At 41.2% G+C, this 27307-nt stretch overlaps 1 protein-coding gene across 5 annotated transcripts in view; it reads right to left on the bottom strand.

Annotated features, from left to right (window-relative positions):
- Positions 1-27307, bottom strand: part of mark4b (MAP/microtubule affinity-regulating kinase 4b) — a 57900-nt gene that overhangs the window by 5741 nt on the left and 24852 nt on the right. For 3 of the 5 annotated variants that reach the window (XM_026191566.1, XM_026191565.1, XM_026191568.1), the window contains exons 2-16: positions 25526-25723; positions 24469-24522; positions 12003-12051; positions 11853-11918; positions 9836-9906; positions 9538-9594; positions 9079-9315; positions 8514-8633; positions 8251-8350; positions 7810-7919; positions 7332-7521; positions 7015-7235; positions 6471-6574; positions 2137-2415; positions 853-935 (exon numbers count right to left, since the gene is read on the bottom strand). In XM_026191566.1, the coding sequence (XP_026047351.1) occupies positions 853-935; positions 2137-2415; positions 6471-6574; positions 7015-7235; positions 7332-7521; positions 7810-7919; positions 8251-8350; positions 8514-8633; positions 9079-9315; positions 9538-9594; positions 9836-9906; positions 11853-11918; positions 12003-12051; positions 24469-24522; positions 25526-25723 (1939 nt within the window). The remainder of the gene's footprint in view (positions 1-852; positions 936-2136; positions 2416-6470; positions 6575-7014; positions 7236-7331; positions 7522-7809; positions 7920-8250; positions 8351-8513; positions 8634-9078; positions 9316-9537; positions 9595-9835; positions 9907-11852; positions 11919-12002; positions 12052-24468; positions 24523-25525; positions 25724-27307) is intronic. The other 2 variants (XM_026191567.1, XM_026191569.1) reach the window with 1 other exon arrangement.

Genomic DNA, 27307 nt, shown 5'->3' on the forward strand with positions numbered 1-27307 from the left:
AAACCTTTTAATGCAGCAACAACTGTTTTTATCCGTTTTATGTATGAATGCACAATGAATAACCAGAAAACACAACGTAGCCCAAAGTTATGCACTATTATGTTTTGAGTACTCATTTATTTAAGTAAAAGATTTGATCGGACTTGATCCAGATAAGAAGATGGATGTAATGAAAATAATAAATAATAAAGAGATTTTACAAAAATAAAAATGTCTTTAATAAATCGAAGAACTTTTGAGCAGTTATGTCGATGCTGCAGATCAAATAGTGCTGACCAACATAAAGGCAGCATTTCACATGCACACTCAATGCTCACAAGAACCCCGCGTTTAGTCTATAAGCATATTGTGTATTTCAACAGCCAAGATATACAAGACAAATATGCTTTATACCCAAATTCCAACTGCATATTAGGCTTTTTCATATTTTCTCTCACACGTATCCTGCAAACTGGTTCTGGGTTTGAATCCACTGGTGGGGCCGGACGTTTTGCATACATGTCTTTGGATAGTACTTCAAAAGCCATCTAAGATTTTTTTAAGACCTGCTTATGTTATTTCCTTTATCAACTATTCTTCACTTAAAAAAAAAAAATCTAAATTTTGATTTTACCACCATGAAGCTAAAATATAAATTTTAGTGGAAATATTTGACTGAGACAGTTGACTTATTTATATTAATTACTACCTTTAGAGTAGCTTTGCCTCAGATAAAACTTCATATAACTAAACTCTGACCTGCAACAGACTGCAACAGTGAATGAGGGGTAGAGGGGATGACTGAGCACTGGCAGGCAGACAGACAGTCAGATGGACAGAAGCAGCCAGAAAACATGGGAAAGGAAGACTTACTAACTGTTTTTGTTCCCTGCGGGAGGGTGCAGCCCGACATGGACTTGTTTGAGCTCTGACGTTTAGAAGGGTCAAGAGTGACCCTAGGAGGAGAGAGGAAGAAGAGAAGGAGGTGAAGAGAGGATGAGAGGAATGGAAAAAAATGGAAAATTGAAAGTTTTTGAAAGAGAGATGTGAGTGGAAGAAAAAGCAAGTGAAGGGGTAGACAACACAGAGTGACAGTAAGAAGCACAGGTAGAAGAGGTGAAGAATTCAACATCAGGTACTGTAGTTCAAGAAAAGAAGGATAGAAGACTGGAAGGTGACTGGCAAGAAAAAGCCAAAGTGGTTAAAGAATCAAACAAACAAACAGATAAAGCAACAATAAGCAGCCAAGAACAACCGTGAAAGACATACAGTGTGTCCACCTAGCGTGCAGACCTGGGTCAGATAGGTTATCATTTACCTTTTTAGCTTTAATTGCCACTAAGGTGCAGTAAGGCGGAGGTGCCTCAGGAATACAGTTCATGGGAGGAACTGAAAAAAGGAGGTAACCATGCTGAATAAAATCGAATTTTTATAAATTTAAACTGGTCTTCATATACTGTCCATCGATGTCGCAGGATTGTGTGGATGTGTGTGTTTACTGTTGGTTTACTGTTACATGCAGACAGCTTTACTTCTTCAGGACAGAGTAATTCATATTTTGTCTTGTAGTGTAGTAAGATGTACACACTTGGAACATTACACAGCCCCCACAGTCAAATCTAAATAACTAAACATGAATTAGTGCAGTAAACGGTAACTTTAGTATTCTGTGATGTTTGAATCTGTGGTTAGCAGTGGGTGGATATTTCCATGAAGATGTGGATGTGGCGAAAAAAAAAGACTGAGAATCTTGAATGTGAGAAAATTAAATTGGCGAACAATATTTGAACACTATTAGACCCAGGTCTGACACTCCGGAGGACAAGTTCTGAAGCCTGTAAAGCTGAATTATTAGAGAAGGAAGGCTGGTAGGTTAGTACTGGTTAAGGAGACGTGACAGGCAGCAAGGTTATCGAAATGATCTTCATGTGCAGAACTACACTGTCTAGTTGTAAGCTCATAATCAGACAGGCCTGTACTGTCACTTTACCACAACGATTAGCAGTATTACTAAACATTTAACAAAAATACGTGCAGATTTATTAACAAGCCACTGTGTTTCTACCAGTTAGCCCCGTCCACTCCCTGTTTCTTTGTTACTTAAAGCTTTCAAAAACAGTAAGACTTGACATTCAAACATCTAGCTTCTCCTCTTACCTGCGAGTCAGCTTGGAGGTGATTTTGCTGAGCAGGTTGGTCGTACCCCGGGTCCTGGCATGGGGCAGTGGGCTGGCATCGTGGGACAGCGTAGGAGACGCTGGAGGAGCGTGAGAGGGAGGCCGGCGGTCTCTAATCTGCCCTCCGTGAAAAGTGCTCCTCACTGTGGATCCCCGGGACAGACGGGAGGAAGGCGTGGAGGATGAGGAGGAGGTCCCAGAGGCACCTGCAATGCTGTGGGTAGAGGGGGAGGCAGGGGGGAGGCGGTGGGATGTGGAACTGGAGAGGTGGGTGAGGGTGGAGAAGTTGCAAGTTAGACTATTAGAACAAGTGCAACTGTTCAGGAACCATACAAGCACCAAACCATTTATACATATTTGATTACGGCTTTTCCAAACATCTGGAAGGAAGCGCGTTCAACATAAACAGAATCAAACCAGAGAAGTTACATTCACATTATAATTGCAGCGTAGGCTGTTTGAGCCAGTGTTAGGCAACAATCGCAAAACTGCGCATTTTCACTTCACTTTCAGACCCCAAATAGACCAGTGTGACCCATCTTCACTGGAAAAACACGCCACCTCGAGCAGTGATGTGACTCACTGATGTGTTTGTGACAAACAAAGGCTCGAATGAATCGGTGGCAGAAAACACTCGATAGCAAAATAAGTATTTTTCATCTTTCATTTGGATTTTTTGACATCAAGTGCAGATTATTAGCAGACTTATGGCTTTAAGTTGGATTTAACATGCCAAGTGCATTTAAAAACACTTAATCAATCATTACGTAACTGGGTTTCTTCATGGCTTAAACTGGGGTTAAAGACAAGCTCCATCATTAGTTTGCAGTATTAAACAAAATCTATGGACACTGATAACTGGCTGGCTGATAAAAGGTGAATTATCCTTGAGTATATTTAACAACCTAACAATTTAAAAATAATTATTTGTCCGGTTTGATTTTACAATTCAAACCAAAGACGTCAACAGGTGAAATTATAATGAGCTGTTCGCAAACAGACTTTATTTCAGACTTTTCAAGAAAAATGAAAAGTCTGAAATAAAGTCTAAAAGTAAAAGACAGAAAGACCAGCAGAGCTAGCTGTCATACATTTCACACAGGTTGTTTTCTAACCTGAAAATTAACCCAAAATATTCTCTCTCTTGTGAGCGCCTGCATGCCCCACTACCTCATGTCCAGTTCCCCTCTCCTGTCACACATTTATGCACCTACGCACATAAACCACATACACACACACACACCTCTCCACCCCTGACTCTCAGGCTGGCTGGTGGCCTGAGGCTGCTTTTCATAACGCTCTAGATAACACCCACACACAGGGTTCAAGTGGGACAGAGCCATTAGATGGGTTAAGCTGAAGCGCAGCCGTTGCAGAGCAAAATCGTTTAGCGTCAATGTGAACTGGCTGCCTACTGAGACTCACCTCAGGGGGCACATGGGGGCTGGAGAGAGCAGAGGACAGCGGGACGGGGGATGGTTGAAAAAAATAAATTTTCTGTTCTGTAGCTGTGTGTGGTTTTGTACACAAGTTTCACCAGTGCCTCAAACTAATGTCAGTGCTTGATTAGTTAAAGCAGAGATGTCAAACTTAAGGCCCGGGGACCAGAATGGGCTTGGCAAAGACTCCTATCCCACCCAGTGGATCGCTCTGGAAAATAAACTTTTTCTGAGGTTTTAATAGTTTTCCTACTGATGAAGACCTCCCCTCTGGCCATTGGTATAATACCAACGTAATTAAGAATTAGTTAAACAATTAAAGGTTTACAGATATCTTAATCGGTCACAGACATTTCAGTTTTTTTATAATAGGGGTCACCATTAAAAAAACAAAAACAAACCTGAGGCATACTGTTGAAAATGTTCCCTCCTATATTGAGATATTTTGAGGATTAAACGTGTAATTAAGCTTGTTTACATTGACAGATAGGGGAGTTTTATTGGTCTGACCCATTTAAGATAAAAATGGGCTGTAAAATGTAAAATAAGTTTGACATCCCAGAGTTTGAGGAACTCCTCTGATTTCTGTTTTTAATGTATACATGGATTATTACAGCTGACCCATTGCTCTTTTCATATACCAAAGAGCATCTGCATTATGTCCTGATAATGAAGTCCCTTATCTTCCAGTCTTATCACAAGCTGACCTCAAACATGAACTTTGGACAGTGTCTGAGGAATCCGGGACACAGCTTCCCTTTCTCACATGTAGCACGCCCCAGGAAATGACCCGCCTAATGCTTTGTCATTACTGCAAATACTTTGTGTGCTTTAGGTAAGGGAGTTGCCCTGGTAGAGCGTGCAGGAGGCAGGACACATGATGCCCACTTGCTAGCAGTAAATGCACTCAGCTATTACCCGCCCTGCTCACACATCAATCCCCAGAATCCGATGTCCTAGGTTGCTGGCAGGTTAGAAATCAGCTAATATTCGATCTGACTGCATCAGATATTTGTGCTCTCACGTGCACTTCTGTGAGGTGAGGCCTTGAAATGTTCAGGGCTGCAGCGCATTTGTGAAAACAGCTTCTTCACACATAGTTTGAGCTCAGCGGAGGACCTGATGTAGGCAATCAACAAACGAACAGTCACGTAAATTCAAGTACCGAACATGCGCAGTGTTTTGGGCTTTTATTCTGATCTTTTAGGACTACAGGTTAGACAGTTTTCATGTACAATTTGTGCGTGTGTTTGTTCTTCCATGCACGTGATTTTCCCATCAACCACTCTGGCATGGCATCACATTGACAAGGCCTCTGAGGCAAATGGAGGGTTATGTTGGTGCAACGCCAGTCCTCACTTCATCCTGCTGCTCCCTCCTGTTCACCTCCTCTCCCGTTTCTTCCTCCCCCCTCTGCTTTCTCTTCTCCTCAACCTTCCTTTGTTTAGAGCAGACATTTATCCTGCACGCTCTAACACCACCTGTTAAATCATAACAGTGAGCTACAGCAGAGGATGCTGCCTCGGTGCAATGCCTAAATCGAACAGTGTGGGGTGTGTCATCTTCTCTGCTCACAGGAGAGTAAGCGTCTCCTGAACAGCAGTGATTCAGCGTTTCATCCAAATCACCAGTTGATGTTTTTTGTTTTTTAACCCTCTTCCTCGTATCTATTTTGAAAAGCATGATGGTAGGTAGACACGTTTGTGCAGTTTACTGATGTCACACTGTTGGCATTTTTTTCATACCAACATTCACTACTTCTTTGTCGCCATCATATGATACCCCCTCCTATCAAAAATGACTTGCACAAACACTTCATTCATTTTTTGTGCACTGATTTGATTGACTAAGATCTGAAAACTTGTATGCACTTGATACACCCTTCGCCTGGCCTACCCCTAACTGCCCCGTGTGTGCAAATTTGTTTTTACTGGAGGTCAGACAGCAGACAGAAACCTTCAGGCTCTCCCTCTGAGAGACAAAATTAAAGCGTGATAAAGAGACAGAGGCGCAGAAAACAGGGCAGACAGACTGAAAGTGAGACAGTGACCACAGGAAAAGAGAGAGAGAGTGAAGTAGAGTGAGACAGACACAGCAAGAGAGGGGACGTTGACTGCCATGCTCAGAGACCGACAAGGAGACAACCATCTGTCGTAACAACAGACAGTTCACACTGGGTACACAGAGCTGCACACAGAACAAAGACAAAGCCACTGATGTGCAGTGTTAAGCCCTTCATCCTGTCTTGAAGAGACAAAATGTGTGTGTGAAACATGCTAAGCTTTGTGCTAAAAGGGGACAAGCTGTACCAGTCAAACCGGTCTTTACAAAACTTATCACAGTGACATGTTCCACTGTACTTGCAATTAATACAAACGCATTTCCCAAAGTGTTGAAAATAGTTAAAATAGATGCAATGTGAAGATGCAATGTGCCAGCGAAACCAGCCATTTAATCACCAGCCTGAGCTTCAATTCTATACTTAACTCACTGCCTTTAAGGCTCTTCAGGGACAAAATGGGTGTAATTTAGAGCTGTCTGAACTGAGGTGAGGGTGTAGCTATCCAGACCTAACAGTGTGTAAATGGAAGCCAGAGATTTTTATCATATTTAAACAAAATTCTGATCTGAGGTTTGAAGTGCGGGCGATTTATCGGGCTGTGTTCTACTAATAAATATATTGATATACATGAATGCTACTGAATGTGGTCCAAATTCACGCAAATAAAGCTAATCTGCCCCCTTTCAGTTTAAAATGATTTCAGAAGAGGCCTCTAGGGAAATAGCGAAGAAACAAATTTTCTGCTTTTTGAAAGATCTCATTAGTACCTGCTGGGTGGATTTTATACTTCATATACACATTTGCAACTCTCACCTGTTTTCCTTGCCGTTTTGTAGCAGGGCGTGTCTATCAGAGTTGGATCGGTCTGTGCACACATACGTGTTCCTTCGAGTCATAGCACTAGCAGGGATGTTATTCTGGAGGAGAAGAAAAGCCTGTAAATTATGTGAGATTATGTGAAAACAAAGATTGCCCTGGATTGACCTCTGAGCTCTGCCTGTATCTGCCGTGGAGAACATTAAAGAGTTAATCTCAGATTATTCTGACTGCAGTCTTCAACCCTTTGCATGCAAACTATGCTCTTCATTTCTCATGATTAATTTCTAATTTGATGATTTATCTCAAAACATGTAATAGTTTTACTTCTCTGATTGTCTCCAGTCTGTGGAGGATATTTTATTTTTGGTTCCCATTATATTTATTTTAACGTAGCCTTAAAGGGCTGTAATCTGAGGTAATTGGATTAGGTGGGGTGTTAGGGCTCTGCCATCTGTTGTATTGATAAGGGGGTTAAAAAGTGACAGATTAGATTCACTAGACGGTTCCTCCCACCCGCACATAAACCTTTTGGGCTTACCGTGGTTGAGTTAACCTCCTTACGCCGGTCAGGTATCTCAGATTTATTTGGGTTGTGAGCAGAGCTAACCATGGGACTGGAGGGGGTGGGGATGCTACGGGAGCCAACAGTGTTGGTGCTTGGCTTGCGTATCGACAGCCGCTCCTCTCTAAGCCCCGCCCCTTCAGCTACGCCGCTGGGACTTCGTTTTGGGTGTGTTGATCCTGGAACAGCTGGACCGCCTAACAGAGCAAAGGTTCTCAGTGAGCTAAATTTATGCAGATTCAAAGTCTCAAGATGAATAGAAACAAATAAAAGTCATCAGTAGTTTGCCTTACAGAAATCAGAGTGTCGTCTCTGGCGGTGGTACGTGGAGGCACTGCGCTGTGCCTTATGGCCAGAAGAGGAAGACTGTGCACCCGAGGAGCAAGAAGAAGTGGAGTGCTTGCTTGTTCCGTTGGTGATGCCGCCGGGCCGGATTCGAGCCAGACTTAAAGTGCTGCTAGACCGAGAGTCAGTGACCTCCGTCTGAGATACAGACATGCACAGACACACAAACGATATAAAATTACAACTGGACTCGATCATTGATCTTCATCAACCGAGAGCAACGGAGGCCAGTTCATATGTCAGTCTTAATTAGTATGGGTGTCATGACTGTAGCACATCACAACTGTAAACAAATTAGGAAGCGATGGCACCAAAACTATCTTCTCAACCCTGTTTTACTGCTATGTAAGCATAATATCTAAGTATTAACCATGACAGCTTATTAACAGCTTCATCGTAAGGTCAGGAGCAAAGGAAACGATTTACCTCCGTCTTGCGTCCCAGCAGCAGGTATGTGGCAGTGAGCTCATTGTATTTTCGATTGGCCAGCGCATCTCTGATCTCTTCTCTGGTGAATCCCATCCCAATCATCACATCTAAAACAAAAAAATACTTCAGAACTTCTGTACAACGAAACGTTCTGGACAGTTTAAAATTATGGTGCTAAATGGTAACATTGTACTGACATTTTACTTAAGAGGCTTAGCCTATAGTATTCCACTTTTGAACATCAAGGCACCCACTATTATTTTTTATCTTAACCTCCCACTGAATAAAGAGGAATGCCTCCAAAGGTTTAGGGATAAAAACTCTGCCTATAGGACCTTACTGAATATTTCTTTAACCCTTCATTTCAGTAACCTCATGAAAAGATATCATTTAATGTTAAATTATTAAGAAAACATTAGTGATTAAGATATTTCTCACCAATGCGGCCGGTATCGTTAAAGTCTTCCACAGGCTCCATGTGAGGCTTCAGCTCATCGCCATCATGGCCAATATTAATCCACTTGTCTTTCATTATTTGCTAGTCATGAAAGAAAATGAGAGAAAACACAGAAAGCTTAAAACTGCCATGTTTGATTAAAAAAAAAACATCACAAATCTGACATTTATATTTTCTTTTTGGATATTTTCTGTGTATGCGCCTTGGATTTATTCCACTAAATGTGCAATAAACCTGTCTTCACCTCCAGCGAGCAGCGCTTGGTGGGGTTGAGGACCAGGAAGCGGCGAAGGATTCCCTCGCAGTCCGTTGACATGTAGAAGGGCACGCGATATTTCCCCCTCAAAACACGCTCTCTCAGCTCCTGAACACAACACACATCCGGACACCATTAGTTTAAACTACAGGTGCACTAAGACATCAACAAAAAAAAACAATAACACAATTAAATGGAAGTTTATTGTTTTTCAGAATTGTACATTATGTGATCCTGCAGCTGTAAATGGGCTAAATGTAGAGAGAACTGAGATTAAGAGCTATTTATAATGACTTCAGACAAATTAAAACTAGTTAACATTGTAAATGTAAACTACAAGGTTAGTTTTTGCGAAACTGTTTAAATTTCTCCTATAATCTGGGCTTCAGAGGCACGTGACTGTATCTAAATTAATGCACAAAAACATCTCCGTGATGGATTATTCTCAAAAAATAAAAAATAAATGAAAAAAAATCAAACAGATAAGGCTGTAAGCTCTGAGCCACCTCAAATGACATTTCAATCTGAAAAACCCTGGCCTGATGTCACCCACCTTTAGGTTCTGTCCGTCAAAGGGCAGGGACCCGCTGACAAGCGTGTACAGAATTACCCCCAGGCTCCAGATGTCCACCTCTGGACCGTCATACTTCTTCCCCTGGAAGAGCTCCGGGGCAGCATAGGGCGGGGAGCCACAGAACGTGTCCAGTTTATTACCCGTCATGAACTCGTTACTGAAGCCAAAGTCGGCTATTTTAATGTTGGAGTCGGCGTCTAGAAGCAAGTTCTCCGCCTGCAGCAAACATGGTAGACAACAGAAAACTCTGAATACAGACAAGGTTCATAAACTCAAGAATAACTGACTATTATTTTGAATCTATAACACACTTTGGGCCTAAATTAAGCTTTGTAGCTTTGAAAATGTTACAGGTAATTCAGTAAATTCTGTAAATAATTTACACTTATCTAAAAGGAGGAATTTTTAATATCTTGTGCCAAGATTCTGGGTAATCACCTTCAAGTCTCTGTGAACAATGTTCTTCTGATGACAGTAGTGCACCGCTGAAACAATCTAAGGAGACAGAAATACAAAATGAGCTCATACAAGAGAACATAACTGAACCTAATGTTGTCCTTCAAATGAATGGCTCCTATACTACAAGCTCAATTCAAAGATGCCAATGCCCGCTTTCTAAACTAAATTCATAAATAAATTGATAAATCCTTTAAAACTGAAAGACTAGCTGTGCATCAGGTTTAGGCTGTGACACACTCAGACATACGGTTGAGGCCAGCTGTGGAGTTTCACTGACCTGTCTGAACTTGGCTCTGGCCTCTTTCTCCTTCATCCTGCCATGAGCCACGAGGTAGTCGAACACTTCCCCTGAAAAAACACAAAAACATTGAAAACTTCCTGTATTTAAAGTGGGCGTGGAAGTCACCAGTCGGACTGTTAAATTGTTGGGCGATCGTGGCTCAAGAGTTGGGAGTTCAGCTTGTAATCGGAAGGTTGCCGGTTCGAGCCCCGGCTTGGACAGTCTCGGTCGTTGTGTCTTTGGGCAAGACTCTTACTGGTGGTGGTCAGAGGGCCTGGTGGCGCCAGTGGGGTCCTTAGGGACTAGTAAAGCGCTATACAAATACAGGCCATTTATTGTTCTTATTTAATGAACCACCCATTAACAAAGACTAAGAATGATTTAAAAAAAAAAAATAGCAGTACTTAAATAATTCTCAGTTTTTTCAACACTCAATCTACTATCATTAGACTGCATTAAAATTTGAGGATTGTAGTGAGTGGGTTTACAAATGTGCCAAACAACATTTGGTTCAAAATCAGAAGGAGACAAAAATCTCTTTAGCGTTGCATCAGGAGGGGAAAAGATTTGTAAAATTTGTCAAATCATATGTGCCGTTTCCTGCTGTAGTGACTCCTTGAGAATAAGGGACCAAAAGCAGCATCAGTGCATTTAAAACATCACAGAAGTTATTAATTCGACTTATTAAATTCAGCAATTTTCACAGATTGCGGATCCATCCAGAGAGCCCTTTGGCAGCCCGGCTTTGGACCCTGGGCCATCTCGTGTTTTAGAGCATTTATGGCCATCGCGGCCTTGCCGTATTGGTCCATTTGATCGACCTTTGTTGTTATTATTTATTTTATTTTATTTTCAGTTGTTACAGACGGGACAGACATGACTGAGGGATAGGAAAGAGAGAAAGAAAAAGACAAGAAAACAAGCAAAAAAAAACAAAAAAAAAAGCAACATACTAAGCACAACACCATCGCATTAATCTAGCTAAGTGTAAACAGCAGTAAATACTAAATATTGAATGTTGTTGTGCAGCACGCAGGACCGACAGCGCACAATGTGCCTTGAAGTAGCAGTCAAGAAAGGTGTAGTTTATGTCTATGAACAGTGAACACCCGTGTGCACACCTGTGTGGATCAGCGCGCTTGTATTCAAAAGGTTTCCCCATGTAATGATCTGCTAGAGGGTGTAGAGAGCCATAGCCCTGTCCCCCAGGGCATGAAGCAGGCATGGAGGAGATCCAGGCTCCAGACATCCAGAGGCCCCAGAGTGCGAGAGCCTAAGGAGGACCACCGGAGGGGCAACCGTGCCACCCTCCTGGGAAGAGCTGAGGAGAGCCCCAGACGAGGGGTCACCCAGTAGCCACGGAGCAGAAACCAGAGGGGGCTGCACCGGCGTGCCCGCCGGCTCATGCCGGCAGCCTGCTGTGCCAGAGTGAACAGAGCCGCAGGCCTAGAGGCCGGAGGCCCGAGGGCCCCCTTTGCCTCGGAAGAGGTCTGACCGAGCAACAGGCGCCATAATATAAGCAAAGTAATTGGACACACTATATTCGGGAAACAAAGTATGAAATCATTTTGTTTACCCGTCCTCCCTCTAAACATTTAATTTGTTAAACAATGAAGCAGGCTGAGCTGATCTGAGCTGCATGTCTGCTGGTGAGCTGATGTCTCCTTATTAGGCATTGTAAGTAAGAGATCACACAACATACAGAGAGAGCAGGGAAGAGAGATTAAGGGATCACGAAGACAGAAGAAAAAAAAATAAAGACGCTGCAAAAATAGATTAGTGCCTGGGAAACTGCTGAACAATGGCTGAGTGCAAGATGAATAGAGGAACAGCTCCGAAAAAGACGGAGGAGAAAACATTAAAGTAGTGAAGCAAGACCTCACTAATGCAAATGGAGTAAATACTCTAAGTTAATTATCTCTTTGGTTGGACTGTACAGTTCAGAAGTAATGAAGCTAATTGGCACAAATCTATACTTGGCAATGCAGATGAGGGAGGTGATGGTGTCACTCACCTCCGCTAGCGTACTCCATAATCAGGTAAAGTGTCTTCTCGGTCTCAATCACCTCAAATAACTGGACTGTAATACACAGAGAAAGATTTCAGCGCAAAGGCCATCGTGGAAACATACATATAGAACAAAAAGTTGTGCGAGTTGACTCACCTATGTTTGGATGGTTCAGAGTTTTCATGATGCGTACCTCTCGAAACACCTGAACAGGAGAGGAAGAAAAAGAAATCTCAAATGGATACATGATGCAAACGTATGTAAAGGATGAAGGTCATTTAAACTGCTGCTTTTGGTCAATCGTGCCGTGAAAATAACACCAAAGTAGGAGCCGTTTATTTGTGGAAGAACACAAAATCAAAAAATGCTTTTATTAATTTTAAATGAACCGTTTAACCTGTCATAGGGACAACACACACTTAATGAGGATACAGAGGAAACTGCCAGAATCGCAGCTATTTTTAATCTGGCTTTTTATAGATTTCACAATAATAAACTTATAAAAGAAGACACAGCAATTAAAACTACATCAAACTTGATGAATTTAATCTACATCTGAATCTCTTTCAAAGTACTACTTTTATTTTGTTTATAGCTGAGGTCAGGTCAAGAAAAGGGCAGGAATTCAGGTATATCCATCATTACTCTAATTTATTCTCCAAATGAACAGTTAGTTCATACAGTTCACAGCTGGTGTATATACTGCTCCCATCATTCATCTTATCCCTCCTCACCCACACCCACACACACAGACGCTCATCTTTCTGACCACTAGTGCTCGGGGTCACCCAAGGGAGCGTCCCACTGATGCTAGGCTGACAATAAGGCCTCCTCTCCAGGGTGGCTTTCCCTGAGGACCCTCCCTACCCCCCTCCCAATCCATCACTGAGCTCCAGACTGCTGCCTCATCCTGCCACTCTTATGCAATCACCCTCTCTCTCTCTCTCGTTTTCCTTCCATCTCATTAAAGTAATGCATTTGACTGGGAACACCATTTAAAAGATTACAGAGAGAATGTGCCAGGACTCACAGTGAGACATCCCAATGGCGAGTCATAAATTTTTTTTTAAAAACACTCATTTCACCACAGAAATGAGTCAACATCAGAGAAAACTTCAAACAACCCACCTGCACACTGAACAAATGCAATTAACTCCATTCATCAGTCATCAGTTAAGTTTCATTTTGCTATTCGTGACAAAATGAGAGATTCTAACTATGAAGGGGGAATGGGGCTTCACTGACAGGAGTGTTTCAGCGAAGCTAAGAAAACATGCTAAACTAAACAGAGGTATAGAAACATATATATTACTGTTTGTGTCATTTTCCCTATTCAGAGCGCTGCCGCAAACCTGCCTCATTAACAATTCTTTGAGAAAATATTACACATGAGTGAAAAAAGTGAAAGCATGGAAAAAGAACAAAAGACAGAGAGCAAAGCCAGTGAAAAGAACCAGAATACAAAAACAGGAATGCTCCGATGCCTTCATTCTGGTCGCAGAACCTCAGCTGCCCTGGGAAACGCGCTCCTCCCTTATCTCGCCCTCTCACTCTCTGACTTTTCATCGAACAGAAAACCCAACGCCACTCATGTTTTCACGTCAGCTTCAGGCTTATAATTCCATTTTGAATCTCAGCATCTTTTCATCTAACAATACATAATTAAACGAAGGATATTTCAGATGGCATACCGGCTATTTTCTGCAAGTATGAATACACGTATAATTTGACATTTTGTACTGCTTTCTCCACCGTTCCGTCATATTACACACTAAACAATGGGTTTCTACACATAAATCTTTAACAGACATTTGCTTACTTACAAGAATTAAAAAAACAACAACACATTTCTCAATTTAAAACCATTACTTATGCAGTAATCCTGGGATTAGTCTGTGTACATTTATCTACATACGCTGCAGATTCACAGAAATTCAATTTTACAGCAGGCTGGTTTACTGCTAAAAACAAATCATCGAGAGTCTCAAGTATTTAGCCCGTGGTCGGGGTTGTCCCCTTTAGAGGTGGTCCTGAGGGTCATCGACCCATTATCGATCATCCGAGTCTTCACATGAGCCGAGGTGTTAAGCTCTCAAGACTACTTGACCTGGTAGACTGAGAGGTTACACAGACATGCATCCCAGGAATTTGCTTTTTCACATTGCGATAAAAAACGTTCCCCGACGACATTACAGTCACCTGAGGCAGCAGTGCTTTACGTGCCTGTACCTGTGTCGGAGAGATTCCTCGTAGCCAGTGGACCCAGAAGAAAATAAACACTTTGGTTTGCCTACATAAGAAGACGTCCACTCACAGACTGATTCGCATTAGAGCAGCCAACACAGAAGCTTCCTGTTTGTTGTCGACTGGTCAAAAGTGTGACAAAGAGCTAACAGCCAAGATGCAAGAAGTGTTAAACTAATTTAAGAGTTTACGCTTTGACACACAGGAAGAACTGGATATGAATGTCAAACATGCAATGACAGTAAACAGAGTTGAAAACAACAGGAAAAGGAGACATAAAACAGAAAGCATTAATATGAATAAAAAGCAATAAAACACCTAACAACACTAAATCATAAACACATCTGAAATTTCACTTTTTTTGAGTTTTGGATCCTCGGTCACACAGAATAAGTCACCTTAAGATAAAACCAAGGCTGTGACACTAACTGATTGGAAAAGAAACATGACAGACTAATCAATTGATAATGAAGTGCAACTGTTAACAGATTTGTATTAATGATTCGAAGAAACAGCTCTCAGATGTGAACGTGTGTGGCAAAGAGCCACGCTGTGTAGGAGACGCATTCACACATAAGAACCACAGAGGATGTTCTCTAATGTGTTATTAACACGAGTTTCTCTTCTTCTGTTAGATATTTTATCTATCCTGTGCTCCTAAAATGGGAAGCTGCATTGTCATAAACACAGACACAGTGAGTCCAGTGGGAGTGTGTGTAATTGAATTAGGTGCACCGTGCATCAGCTGTTCATCTGAGCTTTAAGAAGTATTATCAGTTAAGCCTGTCCTCCCTCACCGGCACACTCATTCACCTCTCTCCTTCTCCTCCATACTCAACTAACCCTCGCTCTCCCACATTTTCTCTCCTTTTTCTTGCCTGCTCGGTCTTCCAAGTGAGAAATCAATCTGTGAGCGCTGCTTGCTGAGATGTTGCATATTTAAAGATGTGAATGACATCTGGGAATTGTTTCCAAAATGGGGGTATGTGTGAAAGGAGACTTTAGCAGCTGGCCAGGAAATTGCTGAGTCACCAGTATTGATCCATTTAATCCTCAGCTGTGCTGCTGTAGAGGCAATAATGAAGATTCTTATTGCACTTTAGGTCCATTTTGAAGATTACTAAGAATTAGCGTAATGTTATAATGGTTTTTTTGGATTGTGATTAAATGCATAATTAATTTCAATATTTGTGTGCCTTCTTAAATTCATACTCCATTTAATCACTTCCTGGGTCTCTCTCACGGTGATGGCTCCGCGTCACAGTTGCCATGCAAACCCAGGTAATAATCCCTGGATCTCCTGCTGCCCAGGGGATTGTGGGAAGTCATGAAATGCCAAACACATGCGAAGACACAGACCCACAGCTACTGCCATATGGTCCTTTTATAGCAAAATATTGATTTTGGGTCTAAAATTTTCAGGTTTAGAAAGCGAATTGTTCGCCAAATGCAAATATTTACACAGGAAATTAATCTGCATTCTGAATGCAGCCTTCACGTTCCCTGCCTTCTCCTTGTGTTTTTTTCTAAGCAGCTTTATTTTCTTTTTAAATGCATTTCTGCATTTTTTGTCACCCTTTATTTCTCTCTCCTTGCCAGGACACAGAATTCAGTGTTGCTTTTCTGAGGATTTACACTAAGCAACTTAATGACCCACTGCTACAGATTTTTACTCTTTCTCATAATGTGAGGAGTACTGCACACTTTTGATTAATGTGTCTGGTCTGCCAAGTCTATTAGCCTTTGACCAGTTCATCCATGCTGGGTGTCTGTTTTCTCCCCCTAACCATCCGGACAAGTATGCTCTCACAAACACACACAGAGTTAGCGAAGGAGCAGAAAGAAAGCAAACAAGCTGAAATAGAGAAATGAGGTATTGATAACTGGCCCCTTCAAATATCCACCGCAGGGTGTACAGTTTAACACACTAAAGAACTCAGACCATGAAACACACTTCCTCTCGTCAGCTGAAGCCAATCACAAGACCAGAGAATCTGAGGGGAAAAAAGGGAAGAGAGTGAAAGACAAAGAGCAGCAGAATGATGGTGACGAATAAACTCTCCACTCCCACGTCAGAGTACTTGCTGTGAATAACCCTCTATCTGTGAGTGTGTGAACACTCTGAATGAGAGAGCCCCGCTCCTGAGCCCATGAAACATGGACGTCAGTCTGTTGTTGGGAACTATTCGCTCTAAAACTTAGCACGATGCATCGTCTGTGTGTTTATGTGCGTTCTGTCGTGTCCCTGTATATTAACTGTAAAGCTTTACGTAACCCACAGTTCAGCTCAAATTGGCATGTTTACATCGTATTATTTTATACTGAAATCCATTACCGTGAGCTGTCCGCGTGAAATAAACACATTCAAAAACTGCATTTGTGTCACGCCCACAGGCTTTTAGGCACCAGCCCTCTTCAAACAAAAACACACAATTAATGCCATTTTGCCCTTCAGCACGGCACAGTTCGATCAAAGGCGGTCCATGTGCACAAAACACTACAGATCATTTGGTGTTCCTGATGTGTTAGCAACAGTTTGTTGAGATACTGTTGCTGCTGATGTATTAAAAAGACACTTTAGCCTTGTAGCTTAAGGGGAACTTCTTTCTCTCATGTCCAGCTTCATATTTGTATTTTCTGATTGCACTGAAGAAGCTTTGCATGATTCACAGTTCAAAATAATCATTGTTCATCTTGTACTGGATCTTGGTGCAGCTCCTCAGTTCAGAACAAGGTGTTTTAGTTTCTTCCCCTTTAAGGCCAAGCTCTTGTAACCACTTTAATTTCTGATTAGCTGCCCCTCGTTTACAAAATGTTTGGTCATTGTACGAGATGAAGTTGGGTTTTTTGCTTTAAAGGCTGAGGTAACAGCTGATGTGTGTGGACTCCAAGTGTTTTCTCTTTCAGATGAAGAAATAATAATAATAATAATAATAATAATAATAATAATAATAGCAGCAGCATCATTTCAGATCTGGATAACTAAACATGTCTATAAACAATCTCAACTTTGGACCTGATAAAGTGATTTGCTAGAGATATTTTAAATCAAGTTTGTCCAGGCAAACATCTGAGAAAAAGCCTGAAGCTAATGAAGCACTTCAGCATGCGTGGCTGCTTGTGTAGCACGGTTTAAAGCAAACACAGTCTAATAAGCTGCACTGCTAAAGGGTTTTGCTTCTTTTGCTCATTGCCAGGGAACATTTGCATACATGTTTGACCTTGCGTATCATTGATCCTGAAGGAAAAGCTCCCACTAAACTCCTGCTAAATGAGCACCTCCCAGTCCCCCCATTCACTGAATGCACAGCAGTAATAGGAGCTCTCAGGGCTGTTGATAAGAGAAGATGAATCATTAATGAAGAGACGCTGGAGTTAAATTCTGGCCTTTTACTGCTTGGTGTTTGACCCAGATCACAGGAATCCTGGCTCAGCTCTAATAAAAACAGAGACATATAGTTTTATAGAGGTTGTCTAAACCAGACACAGTAAGCGGAGGGAGAGCACTTGTGAGAAAACCTTCTGCTTTTGGTCTGCCCGCCCTCTTGTGCCTTTATTGTCTAATTATTCCCATCACAGACCGGCACAATAACAACAATGCATACAGCAGCAACAATATGATTATGCGCAGACACCCACACAGGAACAATATGCAGCGTAGCAATCCAGATAATGGCATTACACATGCATACAAAGGCAGAGCCGAGAGTGTTTTGGACAGTGGCTTTATCTGCTTGTTATAACCCATGTAGTCTTATACAAACACCGTCTGTTGTCTTCAGTTGCGCTCTGTATCTTGTCTCTCTTAGGGTCCCTGCTCCTGCTCCAGTGCCCCAAAGCCACCCCCACCTCCCCATCCCTACATGACGGCCTCTTTTGTTTGCCTGTCTGGAATTTAGCTCCTGGCTGAAGGGGCCTGGGCAAGGGACAAAACATACTTCACAGCATTAGATAGTGGCTCAAACAGTTATTTTACTTTTTGCACACTCACAAAGTTGAGCGGCTGCCCACAAAATTCTCCTGTTCTTAAAGTAACACCAATCTTTTTTGTGGGGCCCTGCATAGTCTGGGTGATTATCCAACGACACACACCACAGGGGAAACAAGGACAATGACATTTGTTCCTGTATGTTGCTATTAGAACTCAAAGATATGAACACAAACACAAGACTGTTTGGAGTCCACAGCCAAAAACTCACAAGGAGATTCATCTAAAAATCATTGGAAGACCCTGCCTCTAGGCAGGGATAGCTCAGTAGGTAGAGTGGCGGCCCCATGATCGGAAGGTCGGGGGTTCGATTCCCCTGAACAGCTACCCTGAGGTACCCCTGAGCAAGGTACCGTCCCCACACACTGCTCCCCGGGCGCCCAATGGCTGCCCACTGCTTCACTAAGTGAATGGGTTAAATGCAGAGAGGGATTTTCCCCACGGGGACCAATAAAGTACACCTTCTTCTTCTTCTTCTTCTTCTTTTCCTGCCAATGTGCAGTTTTAAATGTCAGTAAATGTTCTGCTACACTCAGTCTGGCATCATGATTTCCACCTCATTATACGATCTCTTCTAAGACCATAAACACCTAAAACTTTGAACTAACATAAACTGTTTACAGAGGGTGCAGCTTTGTAATTTGGAAAAGCTCTGCAGAGAAGCAACACTGGCAGAGATCTGCAATCTGCTGAAGGCCACAGCCTGCGGGTACAACAACAGAAGATAATACCTGGATTTATAATATTAACAATAACCACACACTTTATTTATACAGCACTTTTCTTAAAGTTACAAAATGCTCCACAGAGAGTAACTGAAAATAAATAACATCTACAACAGTAAGAAGACGCCCTGAGATATAACGGTCTAGGACGCAGTGCTTAAATGTTTTTTGTCTAACTGCACATTAATATATCAATGCCACTTCAGGTAGTTGGACAGATATGCATCTGATTTTGATGAAATCTGAAGCTGTTGCTTTAATCCTTTTATTTATCACGCCTGCATCAGTCATGTGGTTGATCTGTTGTGTGTCAGCTGCAAGTGAAGGTGGAAATTTGGCAGTTCTCTAGAAGCAGGATACGCTTTTTAAAGTCTTATAACATGACAGTGCCTGTGTCCCTGTAGCTTTAAACAAGTGTACTGTAGACTACAGATGGCAAAGAGTACAGCTGTGATTACAGTAGAGCTACTACTGGAACACACCGCCCGGGGAGAAAGGCAGGAAAAGTGGGACGCAGTGTTACAGTAAAGAGAACAAAATAAAGAGATGACGAAGAGGAGAAAAAAGAGAAAGTGGAGCAGCGGGGAGAAGAGAGAGGTAAGTGAGGCATAAAGCTACAGTTGACAAAACATAGATTGAGGCACCGCAGCGTGAGCTGCTAGGAAGACCGAGATGAAGCGAAGAGCTTTCGTGGAGAGAATTAAAGCGTTGGAAGAAGCCCGTGCGTGTTTCTATTTCAACTCGACTGTGAAGACGACAACTTTTGAATATTAATTCTGTCAAAATTAAAATGCAAATTGTGTGCTTTTCCACTAGGTACACTAAAGCGACAATCTTCCATGGAAGACAAAAGACTGATTAATATTGACAAATATTCTTCACTCTGAGCTACGGCTTTACTTCTTATTTTCCTTTAAAGGATGACATATTGGTGAAGGTTCTGACATTTTTTAGTTTCACAAGGACATTCGCCAAACTTAAACCATGTCAACTGATGAACCACATTATTTAGCTAGTAAAATGTATTTTTATCCACAAAAATAATGAAAAACATTATTTACAGTGTTCCCATTTTATGTGTCACTCCATGGAAAATCAATCAGGCCCTCCCAACTTGACCTCTTCAGAATCAGTAAAACCACTTCAAGTTAGATTCTAAGGCCAAAATCATAACCAACTCTGAACATCAATATCATGAACATACTATAGTTTCGATTTAATGCACCAATTCAGTGACGTAGAGTAACAGAAACCCCGGCACCCTAAATGTTTGATCTGTCTTCATTGGTAAAAACGCCTAAAGAGCCTACCACCAGATGTGATAACTGGCTGATCAAAACAAGTTACAGCACATAAAAGGCCTTTTTTAAACCAACATTTTAATACCTGTGGATATTTGATGTCTTTAGGAATAGGGCTGCCACAAACGATTATTTTGATAGTCGACTAGTCACCGATTATTTTTGCGATTAGTCGACTAATCAGATCATCATCCATTGGACGTACAGCATACAGCTTATTGCACCAGCAGCATCTGGTCTTATATAACTATCATTAGCTTACAGCTTGAAGTGTTTGTGCTAACTAAAAATAAAGACAAGATGGTAGTTTATTAATTTTTAATGAAATTTGCAGATTGTTTCGGTGAAGTTTAATAAACTCCTTGCTTTCTAAAATATAACAGGACACCGGAGTATATTCTCCAGCGTCTCACACTTCTGATAATCAGCTGTCTGCTTGACAGTTTTAGCTGTGCAAAAACTATAACTTTAATCTCAGCCAAACCGATTTACTCAGGAACAAATAAAATACTAAAGAAAGCCAAACTAACATTTTTAAGTTATCTAAGTGACTTATATATATATGTTTAACCTGACTAGCGAAAGACGGCGGTGGGTTTGAAAACGATTTGCCGGGAGTCCGGTGTTCTCACGGCTCTAGTTAGCCTTGCCCCCGCCTAGCTAACGAGCTAGTGGATAACAGACGTCTCCGAAAACGTCGGAGCGCTTTTGAAAATATGTGGTGTCCTGATAAACTGAGCAGATATTTGAGGTTTACACAGCTACATTCTCGCCTGAAAATATGTTAAACGTTTATTTTGTGACCCAGAAAGAATAATAAGAGTAAAGTTAAAACTAACTAGCTGCCGCCATTGTCGACAGCTGCGCTATGAATTCTGGGACACAGCTTCTTCTTCTTCGGGGTTTAACGGCAGCTGGCATCCTTGTACATGCAGTGCTGCCATCTTCTGTTTCAGTCCGTTATTACACTCTTAAATCCTACTACTCATTCCTGCGTCCTTTGTGATCTTACAAAGCTTCAAACGATGCGTCGACTATTAAATTAGTCGTCGACGATTTTAATAGTCGACATAATCGTGACTAGTCGACTAATCGTGGCAGCCCTATTTAGGAAGTTATGAGGGGTCAAGAATGTTGAAAAGTACCAAAGGTTCTTCCCCTATGGTTATTAAGACCTGTAAATGTTAACAGTAAAATTTTATATTTGCTAACAACACAACTGTCCAACCCAAACAAAGTTCGACTTATTACTAATTTATCATAAGCTGGAGCTTTATATTATATAAACATAACATTGAAATTGATTTATAATGAAATTCAACACTTTTTCAGCACACACAGAAATTGATAACTGGAGAAAGAGACAGGCAGTGAGTGAGTGAGGGGGAACGTGGCAGACAGACAGAGAAAGAGATTGAGAGATATCGTGACAGTGTCACCTGGCAGCATGCATATTGTCCTACACCGGCTACAATAATGCTGACAGGACAGGACGTAATGGGCAGCCCCTGCCCCGATACAGCTGCGCTATGCAGCACTACACCACAACCAGGCTGCAGAATACACACACACACACACACACAGCTCTGAACCACGCCTTATAAAACCAGGATCTGAGATTCAACACTTGAAGAGCAGATAAATGGTGTGATTAAGTCGGCGTATCACCACCGGAACCGAAGGCAATTTCTGTTCTATGAAAGCCCGGCCATTCTCATGACTGCTGTTCAGCAAAACCACTGTCTGTGTTCCCAGCAGACACACACAATCCACAAATTCATCCCCCAGATTCACACACAGTCTTTTTCGCTGCATTGAGGAATTATTTGCAGCCCCTGAAAAAAAGGTTTTTGTCAGAGGCAAAAGGAAAGCCACCAGCAGTCTAATAAAGTTATTTATCTTTCACCAAATACTAATGTACATTTTTGAAAAACAAAAAAGAAAAGACACCAATTTTTGTTAATAAATTGGTGAATTTTACAGAGTAATTGCCTTTAATTACTGATAGGAGGACTTGGATTGGGATACCAACTAACTTATGTTTTCATTTTGTTGACAAGTGGAGAAGCAGCGTCATCAATCAGTCATCCTGGCCAGAATCTAGGCCAAGTGGACCAATAGTCACGGACAACCATACGTCACCAATAACACAACTTTGTGTTATCAGTTGAGCCAAACCTAGCCTGGACTAGTTACCTAACCAGCTGAGAATTCATCAATAGGCCAGTTTGTATGTGTGTATGTGGTGCAGTATTGATCCAGATGAGGTGAGAGAGTGTGCTTTTTGTTGTGCACGATAAAGTAAAGTCATAATTGAACAAGGACAAAGGTTGGTCAGCAGGGTTGAGGCTATACAAAGAAATCCCTTGTTAAACTCTGGGAACGGTTCTTACAGCTGTTAGTCCATCACACAAATACACAAGGTTAAACCTGCAAATGACAAAATGAACAGCCAGAAAAACCTGCTGCCAATCTGGGGAATAAAAGCTTGTGGTACAGCTCTGCTTCTTTAGTCTATTAAAACGATTTCCTACTTCAGATGTCTGAAGGTGAAGAAATAAGTAGCACATTTCTTTAACCAACTAACATTTCCAGAACAGAGCAAACAAAAACTAGCAGCACGTTTTACAACCCATAGTATTTTTTTTATAGTACTCATTGTATTTTTTAAATTACAAACGTTTAATTAAGCAATTTTTAGACATTAAATGGTGAAGCTGCATGTGAGACCAGACAGTCAACTGTCTTTAGCCTGCCAGCTTCATACTACTAAGTCCATGTGATGTCTGATTGATTGTCTGGTGAATTCACAGCCAGTGGTCCTAAAATAACCAACACCTAAATCAAACTGTTTCCATTAGTGAGAAAAGATCTGATGTTAACTATCTGCTGGCTAAATGTGGGAAAGCAAAGCTGATTCAGCTGCCACTGTCTGGAGTTCACATGTGAAAACCGCATATTAGTACTACATGCAACCGATAACCGAACCAATGTCTAAACCACAGTCTAGCTTTGACATTAGCATAGGCAGTAAAAAATATGGACGCAGCCTCTGGGTCTGGAAAAATAGCCAATGCTTAAGTGTTTTAAATCTGCATTTTGTTTTTTTAAAGTGACCAACAGGGGGCGATTGATGTGGTAGCACAAACACTTGCAGTCATATAGAAATCTATGGAAAAACAGCCCTGGGCTCCTTTGCTCTCTGACCTTGGTAAACAATCTCCTGATGATTTATGGGCTCAGTCACGACTTTCTGGTTTTATTGAATAAAACATGAAGCTAATTTTGTAAATTAAGGTCATTACAGCAGTCAGAAAGGAGGAATATTTCTGTATGCTGATTGGTTAGTCAACGGTGAAAGTTCACACTTTATTAACCACTGGGTGACGTCACAGCAGCTACCCAGTCAAGCTTTAGATATTATGACAATGGAGGTATGATACTATAGTCCAGTGAATAATGATTAACTTTACTGCTCAACTATCTAAGAGGTCAACACCACAATAAAATCACATGGAGCAAAATATAATAAAATCATGCACTCAGTGAAGACATTAATAATTCAGTGCTGTATTATTAAACACCATCATAGCTGAATGAGAAAATACCGCAACTTTCACTGCTTGAAAACAGAAGACAGCCCTGAGGCAGTGGTCGATTCTGTTTCATTAGATTGTGCTCAATTAACACATGCACCACACACAAAAACACAAATAGATGCAAGCAGTCTGAGCTGAGACAGGAAAGGGTTTAATCTCATTAAGGACACAAATGCAACGCATGTAGTTAATACATAACCCTAAATGTCACCACAGAAGCATACGGTGACGTACGTTACTCCAAGTCTTTGTCTGGCTTTGTTCTGGAGGACTGAGTGCACATGTGACGGATGCATTACAATGACACAAAGCAAAAGTCACTGCTTCGCTGGCTTCTTTGAATGAATATACTATACCGAGTTCACAAAAGATATAAATAACCCATAAAACTGGACAGGCAAGCCTTTTATCAAGCAGCACTGCAAGAGCTGAAGATGGAGAGATGAATCTTCCCTGCAACCACTGACAAAGCCAACGCAGATGCCTCAGTGCTTAAATTCTCCCCGAACTGTTGCTTTTGTGTTTTTCACATTTTAACCGCATAACAACCAAAAGGTAAAAGGTCAGATGACTACAGCACACAAAGCTCAACTGAGAGTTTTAATCTAAGGCATCACAAATAAGCACACACAGGATGCCACAGGTTAAAAAGAAAAAAAATCCTGCACTCTTACTACAACAATTAAATCTAGAGTTCAGTTGAACGTTAAGTGGCCAGCTCATTAAACTGATATACACCGGCTGATCCAGTAATGTGTCACTCACCTTCTGAAGGCTGGTTGGGTTCAGTTGTGTTTTATCGATGATCTTTATTGCAACCTGGGAGAAAAAAACAAAAACAAAATAAATACAGAGAATTTATCACACTTGCCCAACAAAAACTGGCTTATTTAACGCCAGCATAGCTCACTGGTTGAGTAGGTGATCGCATGCCACACGGCTGAAATGTAGCAGTTCGAGTCCGATCCGTGGCCCTTTGCTTTTCCCGTCTAATTTCCACTGCTTTCATTTTTTAATCAATTAATTTGCTGTTTTTTTGAGTTGTATTTATTATCAGCCACTTCAGTGTCCATATTGACAGTCAAGACAGTCTGACACTTGATGGCTACTGAAAAATATGCTTAGATGATGAGTTTACTCCAGCTTCCGGACTAAATAAACCCTGAACTAGAATAATCTGAAGAATCTTTAGCATTGGGTAATACTACTAGCAAGCACAACACAATCCAATAGTCTTAAATGAGAAAATACAAGTGAATCAAAACAAACTGTAATGAGGCCAAAGAGTTCAAACCACGCCATGTTTTACAACACAGAAAAGACATAAAAGCTAAAACTTACTTAATAAAGCAAGAGGTTTAACAGCATGTGTTGACCCGGACATACCAGTACAACTTTAAACCACCATATTTGTCTTCTGCTTTATGTGGGTGGACACAGCAGCTATCACATGATTAAGCCAGTGGCAGACACACAAAGTTTCTTGAGCCCAGAGTTATCAACTGAGCTAATGTAGGTCAAGGGTTTTATGAGAAGAAAGACTACAGTGTATTTAAACACATGGACATACACCCACACACATACACCCACACACACACACACACACACACACACACTGTCTTTCTTCAAAAGGTTTAAAGGCCTTGACTGCGCTACAAGGATCTGCAGTATTTACTTCTGCTCCAACCCCTAAACTCTTTTCTTTTAGCCTCATATGAGCCACTGTGCACGGCTGCCCTTCAGCGTAATAATTATCAGGATTTTTTCTGCTTTTTGCTTTCTGTGCATTGTTTTTCTCTCCTTCTTGTTTCTTTGAACTCACCTCTCTGCCGGTCAATATGTGTCGCGCCAGTTTAACCTTGGCGAAGTTGCCTTTGCCGATGGTTTTGAGCAGTCGGTAGTTTCCAATGTGTGGCTGTTCATCTGAACACAAGGCGATGGAGTTACGACATCTGGCACCAAGTGAGCGGCTTGACCAGCCCGTGCCCTTCTCTGAGCGGCTGGCCGACAGGGAGGTATGCTGAAGAAAGAGAGAGATAAATACATAAACTACTGTGACTGACACCATTCATTCTTAATGAACAACACAGTGGAATCTTAAGAACTGTATCCAATGTGAAATCTTAGATGTGATACTCTCTAACTGTAAGAGAAAACAAATTTTGCTTGAAAGAGGACTCCCACTCACAGTTCGTTAAATAAAAACAACATTAGAGCTGAATGGTTAAAAAAAAACAAAAAAAAAAAAAACCCTAAATTTTTCAAGCAAAACAGTTCAGTTGTGCAGCTCTCCCTTGAAAATAAATCATAGTAGATGGAATATACCTATTAAATTTTATACCTATTGATTTTTTAAGTATTTTTTTCACCTTTAATTGGCTAAATTATTATTTAAGTGGAAATTTAACTAGTAGCAGACCGAACGTATTTAAAATACTTGCACCGATGTTGAAAGAGTGAAAGAGAGTCACAAGCTCCAAATGATTTGCATGCCTATAGATACCTTGTGACACTGACTATGTAACTGCAAGCCTGTACCAGACACCAGAAGTTGAAAAGAAAGAGCACCCAGCACCCCTCGATGTTTTTATTCAGCACACTCGTGTGGCTGCAGGGTCAGTGACGTTAGACTCGTGTTCCTAATGATGGTGGTGGGAAACCGATCTGGCCTTCATACCTGAGCGTCTGTTGATACTCACAACATGCTCATATCTAAAACTACCACAACAGTCTGAATTTAATCACCCTTTAAAGAATAGATTGGTGAGTGAAACAGCAGGGTAACTGCGACAGCCAACCAACCAACCCTTTGTCATTTTCTCACAGTGATGAGGGAGAGACAGGTAATATAGGTCTGACAAATGTTACGCTCTGTGTGTCAGCCAGACCCAACTCTACTCCAGCAATATGAGTGCAGCGCTATTCTTATTATCATTGGCCTTTTGTTCTACTGACTTTACATTGATCATGTTTCATATTTCAATTGGAGTCAAATGTATTCTGATCATTTATCTTTATTGTTTTATCTCCCAGACTTGACTGTCGGTTTTATTTGACCGCTTTACTTCAAGTTTTAATCTCTCCATTTGCTTTCCCGAGCACTGAATGGACACATAAATACCCATCTGCAGTAAGGATGACATGCGGAACAAAGAAACAAGAAAATAGAGGAAGCTTCAGGTACCTGACCTGACTACAATGAAAACAAACATCTGGAATGAAGGGTGAACATTACTATTGTAAAATCTCAGCATTAAATGTTGTTTGTAAGCTACAAAGTACTTTCACAATCAATTAATGATGCAGAACCTTGTTCCTGACAGTTGTATCAGTTTTTACCTTGTAACTCAAAGGCGAATGAGATTCAGTCCTTCCTGCAAATGACTTGCTACACTTTTCACTATATTTAGCAAATCACCACTTTTCTCTGTGAAAGCCATCAGGAAATGTTCCAGCTATAAACCGCTTCATTTGGAAAACTGTAAATAGCAACTAAATGTTCATTACTCACTGTGTTACAGGGTGATATTTCATGCAAAGCATGAATAATTAGCATTATTTTCAAAGGACGAAAAAGTGCCCCGTCATTGCAATCAATTAAAAA

Source organism: Astatotilapia calliptera, chromosome 14, assembly GCF_900246225.1.
Source record: "Astatotilapia calliptera chromosome 14, fAstCal1.2, whole genome shotgun sequence".
In the NCBI taxonomy this organism is placed as follows: Eukaryota; Metazoa; Chordata; class Actinopteri; order Cichliformes; family Cichlidae; genus Astatotilapia; species Astatotilapia calliptera.